The sequence below is a fragment of the Podarcis muralis genome, chromosome 1, assembly GCF_964188315.1.
Source record: "Podarcis muralis chromosome 1, rPodMur119.hap1.1, whole genome shotgun sequence".
NCBI classification, from domain to species: domain Eukaryota; kingdom Metazoa; phylum Chordata; class Lepidosauria; order Squamata; family Lacertidae; genus Podarcis; species Podarcis muralis.
In genome coordinates, this window is record NC_135655.1 from 113759594 (window position 1) to 113776730 (window position 17137).

General features: G+C 41.1%; 1 protein-coding gene across 5 annotated transcripts in view; it reads left to right on the forward strand.

Annotated features, from left to right (window-relative positions):
- Positions 1 to 17137, forward strand: part of PDE11A (phosphodiesterase 11A) — a 152437-nt gene that overhangs the window by 50839 nt on the left and 84461 nt on the right. For all 5 annotated transcript variants that reach the window (XM_077916644.1, XM_077916640.1, XM_077916653.1 and 2 more), the window contains exons 3-7: positions 3326 to 3415; positions 4595 to 4735; positions 8832 to 8896; positions 12896 to 13034; positions 16630 to 16705. In XM_077916644.1, coding sequence (XP_077772770.1) covers positions 3326 to 3415; positions 4595 to 4735; positions 8832 to 8896; positions 12896 to 13034; positions 16630 to 16705 — 511 coding nt within the window. The remainder of the gene's footprint in view (positions 1 to 3325; positions 3416 to 4594; positions 4736 to 8831; positions 8897 to 12895; positions 13035 to 16629; positions 16706 to 17137) is intronic.

Here is a 17137-nt window from a genome sequence, read left to right on the forward strand (position 1 = left end):
CCTAGGAAAGAGGAGACTGAGATGAGATTTGATGGCCTGCAATCTTCAAATATCTAAAGAGCTGTCCCATGGAAGATGAAGCAAGCTTGTTTTCTCTTGCTCCAGGGGGTAGGACCCGAAGCAATGGCTTCGAGTGACAAGAAAGGAGATTCCGACTAAAAATCAGGAAGAACTTTCTGGAAGTAAAAGCTGTTCGACAGCGAAACGGACTCCCTCAGAAGGTGGTGGGCTCTCCTTCATTGGATGTTTTTAAGCAGAGGTTGGATGGCCATCTGTCAGGGAGTCTTTAGTTGAGATTTATGCATTGCAGGGACTTGGGCTAGATGACCCTTGGGACCCCTTCCAACTCTGCATTTCTGTGATGCTGTGGTTCAGGATACCCATCAAAAGTACTTTCCCCATAAATGGCATCCCATCCCCACTGGTGCCACAGGATATTTTGGTGCTAGCTCAAGTGCTAACAGATGTTGCAGAGTACTTGTGTGAGTACCAAAGAAGTACTAAGTGCTCCTTCTGCGCATTGAATCAAGACTAATATATCTGCAATGTGACCCTTCAGTGATTCAGCCTTATATGGCAGGGTGGGCGGGGATAATCTGAGCATCCTAAAGACAATCTGTATGTTAGGATAGCATCATCTTCCCTATGTGGCTTGCCAAAGGGCATCCAGTAAATTTGTGTCTGAGATTTGAATGAGGGACATGGAACGGTATATTGTAGTAGGTAAGAGGCAATGAATTGGGAAACCTTATGAAAACAGAATACATAAAAAATGCAGCCATATGTTGCTCTTGATACAAAACCAGTAAAGCCTGATTTAGGGCTCATAGGATACAGCTTTAACCACCAGCAGTGGATTATTTTTTGAATAAAAATAGGGGTCTCCCCTGAGAAATATGTTTGCGAAGGACAAACTTCTGTCATGCTCTTATTTGATCAGAGGCCTTGATTGTAAGGGTTGCCAGACACACTGTGCACAGATGCCCAAAGCGTAATGTGAGTTGGTTGAGTGTTCACACCTAACCATATTGCGATTGATTCTTAGCCTGTGGATTCATGTGCTCAGTAAAGCATTCTGCACTGTTTATATGAACGTGGGCACATGCATGTTTGGACAGTTTAAAACCCAGAATGAATTAAATTTACAAATGATTTCTTTTTAGAAAATATTAATTGTATTTTTGTAGTATTATTTTTTGCTTTTAGAGTTTTTAGCTGTTATAATTATTATTTAATAACAGTCACTGGTGCTACCTATTTCAAAACATGGTCTTCAAATGATCTATCTACAAATTGCAGAGGTGGAACCTGTGGCAATTGGGGAGTTTCTAGCTTTTTAAAAGAGTTCAAGTTTTCTCATTTGCCTTTTGTACACTTATGCTGATGTAATAGATGCCATATATAATGTGTTGTGCTTGAATGCTTGCTGTTTAAAATTATTACTATTATAATAATCATTATCGTTAAAGTTATTACTGCACCATCACTAACCAAGAACTCTACGTGACCTACAAAACATCTTAATCTCTTAGTTGAAGTATTTGAATTCATCTGTATTTCATAAAGTAGAAAAAGTAAATGAATTTGTATTTATTATGTTTGTTAATACTAAGGAACACATTTCTTCCATAAATAAAAGGAGGTGGCCAATTTAAAAGAAAGATGTTTGAATGCGTGAGATCTTTGTTGAAATAGCTTTTAAAGGAAGTAAAAACAAATCTTCCTGCAAAAGAAAGAATTGTAGAATTGTAGTATTTTCCTTTTGTGAAGCGTGTCTCATATTAGCTAAATTATAAGGATATGGATTTAGATTTAATAGTCCACTCTCAACCTATTCATTTATTTTAATAGCCATGAGGTTAGAATAAAAAAGAATCATGCAGAAGAAGAGGAATATTTTGAGGTGAAAAGGATCAAGTACTGGACAGTGTTGAACAGTTTTTATTCTTTAGCTGAAGTTCTTTCTCTTGATAAAGTATTGAAGAACCTGTAATCTAGTATTGCTAGTATTATGTGTCATGGCAGAATTGCAAGATAAGAATTTATTTGTTGAATAACATTTTATTTTGAACCATCCTTTGGCCAATGGAGGAGCAAAGGTTAAAACATGGGCACTGGCTGAAATCTGATCCCTAAGGTTCTTTATAAATCACCAGTCTTGTTCAACTCAGCACTAAAAATTGAATCCACCATTTTCTACAGAGCGATACTGTACATCTGAAATGTATCACAAGCATGTGTGTTCTTCATCAAAAGTACACCCATTTGGAAAGGCAATCATTTTATTGCAGATGGTTGTTTTTGGAGGGCCAGGGGGACAATAATGTAAGGTATGTGTAATGTATGTAATGGCTTTAAAGTTGCATGTTTTTTGGTGACAAGGTAAATTTTACATATACAAGCCTAGCCATGGGCCATGGCAGCTCTTCATCTCAGAAAAGCTTTGTTAAAAACAACGCTATTTGGATGGTGCCTCCCATATTATCTCTTCACACACACACAGAATAGCTCATCATGTAGAAGACAAGGCTAGAACATTTCTCCATGAGGTGCCGGTATCCATATGTTGGGGAATTTTTTAATGGGGCGGTATTGGGAACCTAAAAATGTAGCACAATAATATTAGAGGACCTCCCCCCCCAAATCAGACCAAAGGCCTATCTAGTCCAAAATCCTGTTACCACAGGAGCCAGTCAAATGCCTCTGGGAAGCCCACAATCAGGACATGAGGGTATTGTTTCCCAGAGTACCTCTGGGAATAAGAGCATAGGAAGCTGCCTTATGCTGAATCAGACCATTGGTCCATTTAGCCCAATGTAGTCTGTAGTGACTGACAGCAGCTCTCCAAGCTTTCATGCAGGGAATCTTTTCTTGGAGGTGTCAGGGACCTTCTGCATGCAAATCATAGGCTCTCCCACTGAGCCATGTATGTTTCCTTATATGGGGCACACTTAAGAATGGTGGCAACAGCCGGAACCCTGCTCTTATTGTTCTTCCTCAAAAGCGGCCAGCTCTTAAACTTTAGAAATAAGGCAAGATCAAATCATTTTGGTGGCCATATTTGTTGTCTGAAGTGCAGCTCTAAAACAAGCCCACCCAACTCTCAACCACACAGTGACAAGTTTGAGGCAGCCATTTTGTTTCTGGACTGTTCTTATCCCCAAGACCTAATTTTGTGTGTCGAGAGAAAGGGAAGTGTTTTTCACCATGTAAGTCCTACAGTGTGAAGTGGACAGGCATACCAGCCTCTCTGAGAACTAGATTGAAGGTGCACTTCTAATTACAATTACAACTTCTAATAGCTGATAATTCCTTTTTGCTCCAGGTAATGGAGATGTATCTTCCATTTTGTGGGATTGCCATATCTAATGCTCAGCTGTTTGCTGCTTCAAGGAAGGAGTATGATAGAAGCAGAGTAAGTGAAAAATTGCAATTTGGGCCACTGCTACTAACTTTTACTTCATATGCTATCTCTGCAGGATCACATGATAAAAGGTCAGGTGACTGAAGATAAATCACCATTATTTCTAACGAAAGCATTGACACTTTGTTGAAAATACACATACATTTAATACACATCACTTTGTTAATCAGTGTATGTATTTTGGCATTGGTTGCATTATTTTGTTCTGCTGCTCAAGAGCGAAGAATATATTGTATGAGTAAAGCTACAATCTTACGTGCTCTTTCATAGGAATAAACACAGTGGAACTTCTGTGAGTAAACATGCTTAGAATTGCAGTGTACATAAATATATTTCCTGTCTTCCTGTTCTTCATAGTTTTAGCTTCATATTCAAAGGGTGTCTTGCAGCTACGGATGTTTTTACCTGAATTTTTTATCTACTAGTAGTAATTCTAAAGTAATTCCTTTCCGCTGACATTATGATGCCAACATTTTTTTGAGCTAAATGCTGACCACTAAAAGCTTTACCAGGATGTTACAGTGTGCAACTCACGAGAGCACAATGCACAAGCATTGCAAAGAGCTTTCTTGTGTTCTGTACGACTTGACTACTGTAGAAAAAAAATTCATTATTTTTGACATTTCAGTGGGAGTCTTTGATTCCCCCCTCCCCCCCTCCTGAATCTTGTCGGTGACATTTGTGAGGAAATCGGGAGGCCAGGGGTTAGGGATCTGGCACATATTCAGGAGAGCAACAGGACACAACTTTATTGCAACTTTACACATCAAGTAGTTTGGCATGTAAGGCTAGGGATAGATCTTGGCAAAAAGAACCTGTGTGTCTGAGGAAAGTCTGGGAGGAAGGACGCTACAAATAGAGTCCTAATGCAATCAATTCCATTAATTGGTATAGATAAAGGTATACATGAAACGCTGAAGTGGCCTTTTATCTGGTCCCATTGAGAAAACAAGAAAACGAAAACACTGATTTCTGTGATCTTTTACAGGGACATTTGCCCGTTGCTGTTTTGGGCACCTAAATTTAATTTAGAAGGAGTAAGCCCATATTACAAAGTCAGTAAGTTATACAGTAACTTTTAGAACTTTTAGTACTTTTAGAACTCTTGTTTGGGGGAAATTGTCCAATAATTTATTCGAATTGTAATAGCTGTCCCTCCCATGTATGTAGGCCTTGCTGGAGGTGGTTAATGATCTATTTGAAGAACAGACAGACCTAGAGAAAATTGTGAAGAAGATTATGCACCGAGCCCAAACTCTACTAAAGTGTGACCGCTGCTCGGTATTGCTGCTCGAAGACATTGAGTCTCCAGTAAGTGGTGTTTCAGATTTCAGCTCTAATGTATTGCTGTTAAGATGATTTCTTTTAGCTGATAAATATTCCTCTTGATAAATAACTGTTGAATACTGTTAGGTTACTACTCTGCAAATTCTCTTGCAAGATACAACAACAGAGTAAAATGTTTCCCTTTGTACAGGGGTCACACATTTTTGGCTGCCCTTGCCAAAGAATTTAGTTTCTAGTTCTGCTGCTTTCCCCCCACAGGGATGCCAACTTGAACAAAATATTGGGGGGGGGGCAGCGCAGGTTAGCTCTGCTCCACATAATCGATCGCATCATGTGGTGCACACACACCATTTGAATGGCAATGCCCATCAACTTGGGGGGGGGAGGGCTCAAATATTTTATCTGGGGAGGCCGAAGACCCCACGGCCCCAAGGAGTTGACTCCTATGTTCCTCCATGAAGGCTGTGAGTGAGAGGATGAGTGTCCTATTGGGCATTGCTGCCTGAAGATAAATGGAGCGAGTTTGGGCAGTGGTGCCCAATGCAGCCCTCTGTTTATGATTTATTGAGAGAAACTTCAGGGACGAATATGAAACTGATGTGTGTTGCTGTCCTGTGGTATTCCTTGCACCTGCAGGAAGCAGCAGTCAATGCTTCCCTCATTTGGGGGGGGGGTGTGTGTGGAGATCGGTAGGGTATTTTTGAGCAGTAGCAGCCAGTGTTTCCCCTGCCACTGGTCTTTCCTGCTTCAAACAGAAAAAGCCACCAGTTGGCAATTTGCCACTGCTTCATCACATAGCTGCCAAACAATCTGCAACTTTTCTCCCAGCTGTAGAGTCATACCTAGGGGTTGGCGAAATCAGCTCCTACTGTGGATGCAAAAATCACCTATTAGGCATTTGAGTCCTCCCGTGACCCCTGGAGTTCTTTTTTTATATTCTCTGTGTTTTTTTGGGGGGGGGGGGAAATGTGTCTCTGTCACATCTTGAAGATGAGTAATAATTCCCCCCTTCCTTGCCCCGCACCCCCTTTGGTTCCTTATGTAACACAGTGTATCTTTTTTGATCACATTTTCTATTTTTAAAAGAAGTATTTTCATTATTATATCTTCATCTTAACATTTGAATTATATCAGGATGAGTATAACTACACCACTGACACATAGTTGTTTAAGAGTGGCTCCCTCTTCCCAGAGAATCCTGGCAACAGTAATGGACTAGGAGGGCATCTGGCTAAGAATTATCAGCACCATTACCAAATTTCAGTTTCCATAGTCTTTAAGGAAGCCATGGCAGTGGAACTGCCATAAGACCAGTATACGTTTGTAGTACAGATATGCCCAGAGTGACCGTTTCGTAACCTTGAATTTTGTACAGTGCAGTTTACTAATTCCTCACTTGAAAATTTGACAAGGGTGGAAAATCACCTGCCTCTAAAACAAACAACCCCCCCCCCTTGGTATACTTCATTTGATAGGATATGACTCATTGCTGATCAAAGTGGTTGGCCTCTGCTGGCTTATTCTATTGGCCTGTGCTTCTGTCTGGTCTCATATGCTTATTGCCGCTCTTAACAAGATTCTGAATACTCTAGGGAGACCCTTAGGCGACATAAACACCAGTGTATAAATAGCAGTAGTCGTCCTAACTTGGAGAGCTTATACCCATAGATGGCTCCCTGTAGCCAGTAAATAAGGCAGAAACGCATTCTCCTAATGATATAGTCATGCTTGGGCAAGTAGGAACAAGACTTCATGAAAGGGAAAGGGGCAGGGGCTTGCTTACATTCACGATTGCAAGTACGTGTTCGTGTTGTGCCTTTGCACACATGGTGAGAAGCTGACTTTGTGGTATTTTAAGTGCACATTCAGACTGCTGTCATTCTCTCTTAACATGTTGGGCACGTTAAGTCTAAATGTGCATATAATAAAATATATTTCATAAATCATTCTCAGTTAAGTCCCAGCATCTTAATCTTAAAGCAGGCAGATCTTCAGAGACTGGCACACATGTTTGTCTGCTTCTTTCTCCTCCAGTTTTGTGTTCCCAAATCCTTCTGCTCTTTCTCTCACCCAGCCTGCACGAAGACCTTGGGGGTACCAAGTCACTAACTTAGTCAGGAGCTCAAGCCAGCCAACCAGGCCAAGCTGAGTTGTTTGCTTCTCACACCAGACACCAAGATAACACTCAGAGCATTCTCCAGACATTCCCTTGAGATTTACTCTGGTTCACCAAAATGGCTTGTCCCTGTGCTCTGATTGGAGACTTTGGTTTGACTGTTAAATCTCACTAGTAGGTTAGGTGGGTGGCACAGAGAAATGGCATGCAACCTTTCCTCTGTTACCAAGTCCCTAAATGCTCTCCCTCCCCCCCCCCCTTCATTGCTGCTAGGAGCAATGGTAACAGAAATAACAGCACCCAAGACAGAGAGTGCTTTTTCTCACTCCTCCTTATGGTGTTTTGAGCTATCATCACTGTTTAGAACAGTGACTGCAACAAACTCCCCGCCCCCACCCCTCACCCAGTGACGATTGCTACAGGAACTGCCTTGCTTTCTCTGCCTGAAAGTGTGATTTATGATTGATTGGTGCTCTGAATCAGCATGTCAGTCACTTACCCACTAGTGCTGTGACATTTGGTTAAAACACAAGTATGTGGAAGCAACCGAAGGATTGCTGGAGGTGGCTGTTAGAAGATAGATGGGGTATTACCACCGAGACAAACTAGGCAGCAAGCTTCACTTTGTATTGACAAGTGCTGGAATCGTGAGATGTGTAAGAAGCAAGGTGAATGTTGTGTGTACTGCTTTGTAAATGTATTGCTGTTCTTCAAGAAACAGACAGTACTGAGGAGGCCACCTGACAATGTCTTTTAGGCATGGAAGTTACAGCTAAGCAATTGGTCGGTGTTCAGATCCCTGTTGCCTGTGGTGGTTTCATTATAGTTTGCAGCTACTGGTTTCAGTTGGACTCTTGTCGCTCTTATTATATAAGAATATAGGCTTCTTGTCTGCTATTTTGACTGATGATTGCATAGCAGGTAATATTCCTCTACTAGTGTAATGATTATTATCTTCCTGATGTTGAAGAGTAAGCTGGCACTGTGAAAGTTTATAATCTGAATTTTCTCACCAGAGTTTTTATTTATTTATTTCATACACTTTTAAGTTAGCACCAGAAGTAGGCTTCTTCAGTGTTAGAACTGGCGAAATCCTAAAGATCTGATTCTTTAAAAGTCACCCCATATCTCTTTTTCACGTGAAGGCAAGGAACACGTTTATGTGACAGTGTGGATAAATTTGACTCTAATGTTAATGCATTATGGAGCATTACACTGAGCTGAACCTTTGGCCCATCTAGGTAATTTGCATAATCCTCAAGTGAAATTTCCCTCATCCATATGACCATTGGCCATGCTGGCTGGGACTGATGGGAATTGGAGTCCCACAACACTGGGAGGGCCACAGGTTCACCATCCCTGGTCTACTCCAATAATCTTAAAACTTTCCAGACTTCGGGTACACCTTAATTTTAATTATTTATTGGTATTTCATAATTTAATACCACCAAAAAAACCCTAATAAGTATACACTTCTTCATTTTTATACCCTAGTTTTGTATGGTAGCAGTGCTTCTGCTGAGAATTTAGGTCAGGTTGCAAGCCGCTAATGGGTCTGTTAACTAACAGTGAGTTTCCAAGGCAGGGGCTTGCTGCCAAACCTAATTCTGGACCAGGGTTTCCCAAACTTGGTTCTCCCATCATCTGCTAGCTAGGGATGAACAAAATACGAATTACTTACAAAAACATGGTTGGGGGAAAACAAGGAAAATATTCAACATGCTTCACCATGAGAGCCATTAAAGTGAAAAAGAATGCTATGGAGGTAAATTTTGTGATCTGGAGTTGTGACTCTAATCTATATGAGCAATCATTTTGCAGTCAATGAGTTTTGCATTTACTCAGCATTATTTAATTGGGGAAAGTGGGCTCTATGCAGTGAGCATAGAGAGTTGCTTTGTGGCTACTGTTTTATCACTTGAACATGTGTTTTTTCACTGTTGTGTTTTTAAAAAGTCTGGGGCGGGTATCAGAGACTCATATGTATTTGTTTTACCATGACAGGTAGTGAAATTCACCAAATCCTTCGAGTTGATGTCTCCAAAATGCAGTGCAGATGCAGAGAATAGGTTAGATCTCATGTTTTATATTGCAATCGATTATGTTTTAATGAATAATCATTGATTGTTGGACTGTCTATGAATAGCTGTTTTATAAACGTGATCCCCCCCCCACAAAGGCCTGAATTTAATATCTTTTCAATTCAATTAGATTATTTCACAATTTCTTACATGTTGCACAAAATTAGCAGGACTTCCCTTCCTCCATCTTGTGCTGTTTCTTTTAAGTAACTGCATTTTACAATATGCTGTACCAGAGAAAATAATACTTCTCTCAGATGGTCCAGGTATAGGTTTAGTGCCTGCATAAACTACAAGAAGTTATGGTAACCAGTAGACCTGGTGATGCGAGACAATGGATTATTGTGATCAGGTTACCTCTCTCAAGAAGAGTTGCTACTAATGCAGCAACCTAAGTTGATGGAAAACACTTTGTGCCACCAACACTATGTGTCTACTCAAAGTAAGGAGCTTACAGTACACCGAAAGTACAAACCTGATTGCTAAGTATGTTCAACATAGATTGACTCTCCTCCAAATTCAGATGAACCACCTTCTAAAAACAGGGTTTCCAAACTTGGGTCTCCAGCTGTTTTGGGACTACAATTCCCATCATCCCTGACCATAGGTCCTGTTAACTATGGATAGTGGGAGTTGTAGTACAGCAACAGCTGGAGACCCAAGTTTTGGAAATCCGAATCTAAAAGAAACACTCATTTGATAGAATATCTCTAGAGCAAGAGTAGCCAACATGGTGCCTTCCAGAAGTTTTGAGTTCCAGCTCCTATCAGCATGGTCAGGGGTGATATGATCTGTAATCCACAGCATCTGGATGGAATCAGTTGCAGCAGTAAGCATGTAGTATGCGGGTGGCGCTGTGGGTTAAAGCCTCAGCGCCTAGGACTTGCCGATCGAAAGGTCGGCGGTTCGAATCCCCGCGGCGGGGTGCGCTCCCGTTGCTCGGTCCCAGCGCCTGCCAACCTAGCAGTTCGAAAGCACCCCCGGGTGCAAGTAGATAAATAGGGACCACTTACTAGCGGGAAGGTAAACGGCGTTCCGTGTGCTGCGCTGGCTCGCCAGATGCAGCTTGTCACGCTGGCCACGTGACCCGGAAGTGTCTGCGGACAGCGCTGGCCCCCGGCCTATAGAGTGAGATGGGCGCACAACCCTAGAGTCTGTCAAGACTGGCCCGTATGGGCAGGGGTACCTTTACCTTTACCTTAATAAGCACAAATTTGCTTGAGGTTTAGGCAGCCTACTGTTTGAACCCCCACTTGAATTATTTCTTGTTTTGTTAACTTGGATGCATTCTGCTGCTCCTAAAACCTGTCACACATAATCTAGTACTGATTTCATCCCCCTGTCATATAATAATGTCAAGATCTTAATTGATGCTGTGCGCTTTAAATCTCTGCCCGCTTCATGATGGATTTTGCAAGACACACAATTATGAGCTCTGTGCTTTGGTAATTGGAACCTTGCCCTCAAAGGCTCTTTTCCCCTCGGTGTTCCTGAAGCTGCTGAAATAAACTGAAAACATTTAACAAGATGCTTCATTTCTGCACCTTTACACATTTAGATGTTATACTGCTATCAAAGCATGTATTGTATAACTTTATTATTTGAACTGAAAACCATGTGAGTGAGATTTTTCTAAGACTTGCTGTCCTGTTTTCTTTTTAACTAAGTTTTATTTATAAAACTTTTTCCTTTTAAACAGAGAACACCAGTCTATGGAGAATTATGCAGCTAGCTAAAAATTATTCCCTTTTCTGTGGCTGATAGATCCAGCTGCTTTGTTGCTGATCCATTTCTCTTTTGTCTCAGTATGCTCTGCTCTGAGACTGATAGTCATGGTATTTTATTCAAAACAGTTAGGAAATTTATGTTGCTTTCCTTCAGTTTTTTTAATTTTATTTTTACTTTTAACTTACAAAATTAGCTGAATATGATGTTGCTTATTCATCCCCCTGTTCATATGATGGCTCATATCTTAGACTTTTGCTGAAGTTTTGACTGTAAACAGAGATTTCTTTGAAGATGTCGTCATGAAGCCTCCCATTACTTGGAATGAGTTCTGATTTGTTCCACTGAAGAATATTTGTTCCATTGAACTTGAACTTGGAAGATTTGTTCTATTGAACTTGGAATGAGTTCTGATTTGTTCCATTGATGCAAATTGAGTTAGATCCAGACACTTCACCTTAATTTGGTTGTGAATTGAGCTGCTTGTGTTACGTTGCTAAAAAAGAAATTTATGTAACAGCCTTGAATGTGATTTTGAAATGGCATTAAATTAATGGAAGAGTTGAGTTATTCTGTACCATGGTACTACAGTGGAACCTCGGTTTTCGAGCGTCTCGGAAGCTGAACGTTTTGGTTTTCGAATGCTGAAAACATGGAAGTAATTGCTTCTGTTTTCGAACGCATCTCAGAAGTAGAACGGCTTCCGAGGCGCCTTTCTCAATTTTCTCCACTGAAATTGACGATCACCCATTGCGCCTCGGTTGTCAAACGTTTTGGAAGTCGAATGGTCTTCTGGAACGGATTATGTTTGACAACCAAGCTTCCACTGTACACTCCAATTAGAATTCTAAGCATTCTGCATTGACTTAAAATAGGGATGCAGAACCTGTGTGTTCCAATCCCCATCATCACCTTCAGTTATAAGGAAGATGGAGAAAGTGTCCTCTAAGGATGCAACCTCTATGAGATAAATGTCAGCACTACCCTGGTAGCATGCTAGAGTCTGCAGTGTTCATCCATCTGGATTCTTTAAATATTACTTCACTCTATAAATGTTGAGGTTGCGCTTTATTTTTACGCAACCTCGGCAGTGAAGCATTATTTAAAACACTGGGGGTTCACTCCAGTTTTATGTTACTGAATGCCGCCTCCATGGCAGCCATTGTGATTGGTGCCCCCAGCACTCCTAAAATGTTCTTACTAGTCCAAAAAGGCTGGCAACCCCTGCTCTACAATCTGCATTGGTTTACAATTCTCAATCTCGAGACTCAATACTAAGCGTTTATATATAAGACCTTTCAAAGTTCTAAATAACCATAAGAAGAAACTCTCTGCTTCTTTGAGTTCCCCTGCAATTAGATGTTTTCAGCAATGGAATCTGTCATTTTGAACAGTCTCCCGTGAGAAATTTACCTGGCCCCTTTGCAGTCAGTTTGGATGATATCTTTTGGCCTGTTGCATGGAGGAGAGTGAGAGCACACTGCCCTTCCTGGTGTAGCAGTCTCCATCCTCACATTGCATGTTCACATGGGGGACAGCATGTCAAGACCTTTTTTTCAAGTGGGTCAACTTCATAAGTAAGGGACATAGAGTTGGGGGCACAGAGCAGGTGTAAGGTGTTGGAGGACAGAGCTTGGTGTACAATGCAATCTGCCTCATGCCTTCTTATCTAGCATGATGCCCCCAAGTTCAATGGAAGATGCTGTCCTTCAAGATTCAGCTGCCAACCTCATCAGCTTGTGTATGTGGAATGGAAAGGTGTCATCTTGCCCTTCACTCCAGAGAGCAGAAAATTTTAGGCCGGCCACCTTGGGCCACCTTCATATATGCTGCGAGGAAGATGAATGGACCAGTGCTTGGCTGCACCACTCCAAATATATCATCCAAACCGACCCAGGTTTATTTCAGCAAACATTTCCCGGGATTCATCTTTCAGGATCTGTCCGTTGCTGTTAATTGAGTTCTGTCTGCTTTTTTACATAACCACAGTGTGCTATTTTACTGTTACCTTTTTGCATATTTATTGAAATTTCCTTGTTTAGCCGCTTTGATCACATCCTTCATTTCTCTAAAAAATAAATAAATACTGGAAATAAGCATATAAATAAAACGGATGTATTATTCTGTACCTAATGCCATTGAGCTGCTCTGAATTTTTATAGGTAATCCTGATATAAGGCTATGCTTTCCAGACTTATGAAGATGGGCTTTCAAGCAACAGTGACTATACCCTTTTCTTCCTCTGCTCTGCCTTTATGATAGCTTCAAAGACAGTTTGGAGAAACCGTCTTCATCTTATTCAGACTGGCTAGTAAATAATAGTATTGCTGAACTCGTAGCTTCCACGGGACTCCCAGTGAACATCAGCGATGCATATCAAGATCCTCGCTTTGATGCAGAAGTAAGGCGTCCTCTACCTACATAATTACACACCTCTGTATTCTCTTAAATTGCAAAATCTTAGCTACTTCCATTATATCTCATATCTTCTGATGTGATCTGAATCATGTTTATAAATTGCTCTGCCGGCTCAGTATTCATTTTATCAACAGATCAGATGCTGGCATAACCATATTCAGGACACAACTACTCTCCCTCTTCTGAATTAACTTTATTCCATTAGGTTTAGTCATTTATGTGGTAATAGCTGCAAACTGGCAACCAGATCGTTGGATAGCTAATTCAAATCTTTCTGCTCCCACCCTCACTCCTTTTCAGCCCTCCCTGTCTCTTTAGGATTAGTAAGGTCAGAATCAGCAATGAAAATAGAAACCAGGGCTCCCCACATTCTCATTAGTTGCAACATCCTACATAGTTCCCAGCCCACCAAACCAGCCTGTCTTCCCACTTCCTTCCTACCAATAATAGCATACAGCCCCTCCTCTCTTAGGTCCCTAGCTTTCTCCCAGTCCTGCTTTCTAGAGATGGGGTGGGCCGAGTCACAGCAAATGTGAGTGTCCAGGCTAAGATTGAAAAGAGCAAAAATCGGGGTTGGCACAACCCCACAGGTGCCTTCCTTGATTCTGTTGGTTTAAACCCCACTCCTCCTCCATTCACTACTCTGCCCCTGTGAGTACCCCTTAAGGGAGGTGGGAGAGGCCCACCAGGTCTCTCCTCCTTCCCCTGATAGTTTCAGACGTGAAGATGCTGCAGTGTGTATGCTGGCAGTATCTTCACTTTTGAAACAACTGGAAGGGGGAGAAAATGCACCGCAGGCCTCTCCCATGTGGGAGCCATTTCCACTATCTCTTAGCCCAGCCTGGCCCTCAAAGTGAGTGTTCTCCCCACACCCCCATGTTGGGCAGTGGGAATCAGCCCCACCTCTGAGTATTTGAATCGGAGACTGGAAGGGTGTCGAACAGTTTCGGGCGAGCAATCTTACGTTAGTCCTTTTAACATGCCTCTGCATTTCATCAACTCCATGTGTCTACCAGCCACCTTTTCTGCGGACTAATGCTTTTGAGGCCACAATTTACTTTTAACCAATTCCTTCAGCCACCCTGTATTGAGCAGCCTTCCTAATACTCCTTCCACCCTCTCCTCCACTATAGAGCTTTTCAGAATCTTCAGGTCTGTGAGGTTTATTCAGAGCTTTCCCATTCTGATCCATTCCTGCTGTCCCAGTTCCACTTTTCCTGTACCCTTTCCCCCAATCCTCATTTTCCATTTCTTCATTGAGTCTCCCTTTTCTTAACTCTGTTGGACTACCTGCACTCTTCCTTTAACATGCTTGCCTCTGGGCTCCCTGCCTATTGCTTTTTCTGCTTTAAGGATTTTTTTTTTCCAGCTCCCAGACTGCACTTGTGTGAAGTTTCAATACCATACAAACTAACAATTTCCCCATGCCTCATAGAAGGTGGACTGCAAACTACTTCAGTTCCTAGAGCAGGAGTATCCAACCTTTTGGAGACACATTTGTTGTCCACACCACAACATTCTCATTTCACAGAATAAAAACTTGCTGATACCCAGGCTCCCCCCAAAGAAGGCAGAAAAGACCTACAACTCCCCCCCCCCCAAACCCCCCACAGACAATAAAAATCAGACACTATCCACCAAAAAACAGACGTGCCAAATGTCAAAAAGTAGCCTCCCCCAAAGAACTCAATTCTAAAAATGTAAACATTGAGTGGTTTAACATGGGGGAGGGGGTCTGATTGCCTGTGGGCACCATGTTGATAACCCCAATCTGAGAATAACTAAATTTCCGAAGCAGTTGCACTTGTCAGAGGCTTAACTATCACAACTGCAATGCTATCGAGATTGCTGGAAGGAGAGAATTAGGTAGATAAAATAAAACACAGGGCATACTCAGAGCAGCCCCAGTATTGTTAGAGTCAACATGTGACTGCAGTCAGCATCCAATAGTGTGCTTTACAAAACAACAACAACAAGACTGCTTGGCTGTTATTGAAAACTCTTTCCACATTTATTAACTTACAAATTTATTCTTCCTCTTTAGACTTGATCTTTAGATTTTGGACAACCATGTAAAGTATTCAAAATCTAATAAAATGTACATTAACAGGAGACGTGTTCTGCTTCAAATGGTAGTTTTTAGATAAATAGGTTTTGTAGCATACTTCAGAAAGAATATTCTGAGATGTAGGCTTGAGATGATTTATACTGAAAGGCATAAAATCTGAAGGGGAAGTCAAATTTCAAAATAGTGCAGGGAATTAGATGGAGACATCACAGTGCCCTAGAGCCACTGTAGGTAATATTTTTGTATTGTATTTGTATATTATTCATCCTCCACAAAGCTCAGAACAGTGTACACGGTGTTATTCCAACTGAAACTGTATTTTACAAAGTTTTCAGTTTATAAAACCTGTCAAGAAATGCCTTCCAGGTCATCACAGTCATGTTTTAAAAAACCGATATATTCTAGATAAACTCCCAGGACTAATTTACAGTGGAAATAGTGGGTTTTAATTTATTCAGCTTTTCAGAAATGCAGTTAATGCCAAAACATACGCATAAGCAACACATGCTATACTCTTTGTAGTTATTTAATATAGCACGTTCTGCTTAGCATGTAATATCTGTGTTTGCTAAGGCAATCATAACATTGGTGGGGGGAAATGAGATGGTAAAAAGACATAACCAACAGAAACTCAGAAAATACAACCAAGTTCACTCCAACTGAAACAAGTGAAAGACTTTGCTGTTTGTAAAGAGCTTTCCAGCTTAGACTTTGCTGCTTTCACTTTCAATTAGTTCCTATTTAAATAGTGCTTGTTTTATTGCTGCTTTTTGCACTTTGTTAAAATTATTTCATTGTGTTTTTCACCTTGTAAGCTGCTGCCCCAAACACAGTGAAGCATTAGGAATATAGGTTGTTAGACTTTTCTTAACTCAGCTGAACACAGCAACTGCCCTCTTTCTACCCCTCTGGCGGTGAGCAGACCACACACTGTTAAGTAAGTTTAAAACACTTTACTTACAGATTCAAGGTCACATTGTTCCATGCAGCAGCAAAGATAATACAGGCAAAATACACTTGGGTAGAAAATACAGCAAGATAGTTATAGACACGTGCTCAAAGCTTGGGAGCAAGCTTACACATGTATTCATTGGTGGATTACATGATGTGCAGAGAGAGAGAAAGAGAAAGAGAGAAAGGAAGTAAAAAGGGTGAACTTTCTCCCTCTCCAGGTCTAGCTGAGCCTATCCAGCAGTACAGCTCTGTGATCCTTAACCCCTTCATGCACTAACTAGCAGTCATGCATAGTTATGTGCCTGCAATCTTGCACAGATCTGGATCCTTCTATGTATTTGGACAATTTCCCATATAGACTAATGTATGGGTGAAGGGTTGAAATCCTGCTCACTTTGAGCTTGGAAGTTGTACAGTCTGTATACATGTACTGTATTTGAATTTCAATTGGTTTGTAGTAATGCAACCTTTTGAGCATATCACTTGCTAGACGTGTTGGACAAATGCTAAGTCATATACCATGCTAGTCACTAATTGTATTGTTTTCATGTCCTAGGCTGACCAGATTTCTGGCTTTCATATAAGATCTGTTCTCTGTGTCCCTATATGGAATAGCAGTCACCAAATAATTGGTAAGGTATCACTCAATAATGACTAATGTGGTTGTGCTGTTAAACTTCAGAACTCCCTCCTTAGAGAAGCTACATTGGCTGGCTTCTTACTTGTTGGCTTTCAGCCCGCAGTTGTAGACTTTTTGTTCCAACAGGCTTTTGGTAACTGACTGTTTTTAAGGAACGAGCTGGTGCTTTGATGTTTTTATTGTAACGATCTGCATGTTTTTATAGCTGTAATGCTTGATTGTTTGTTTGTTTTTTATTGCTCCCCTCCCCTCTATAGTTTTAGCTGTTTCTAGTTTAGCTGTAAAATACTGAGATATACTCACTATATAATGTGTTGACCTTAAGATTCGTAGGATACAGGATTTAAGACAACCCAGCTAACAGCCTAATTAATTAAGCCAATGTGACCAGGCATAGGAGAGAGTTTCCCCCATTTGGTTTAGC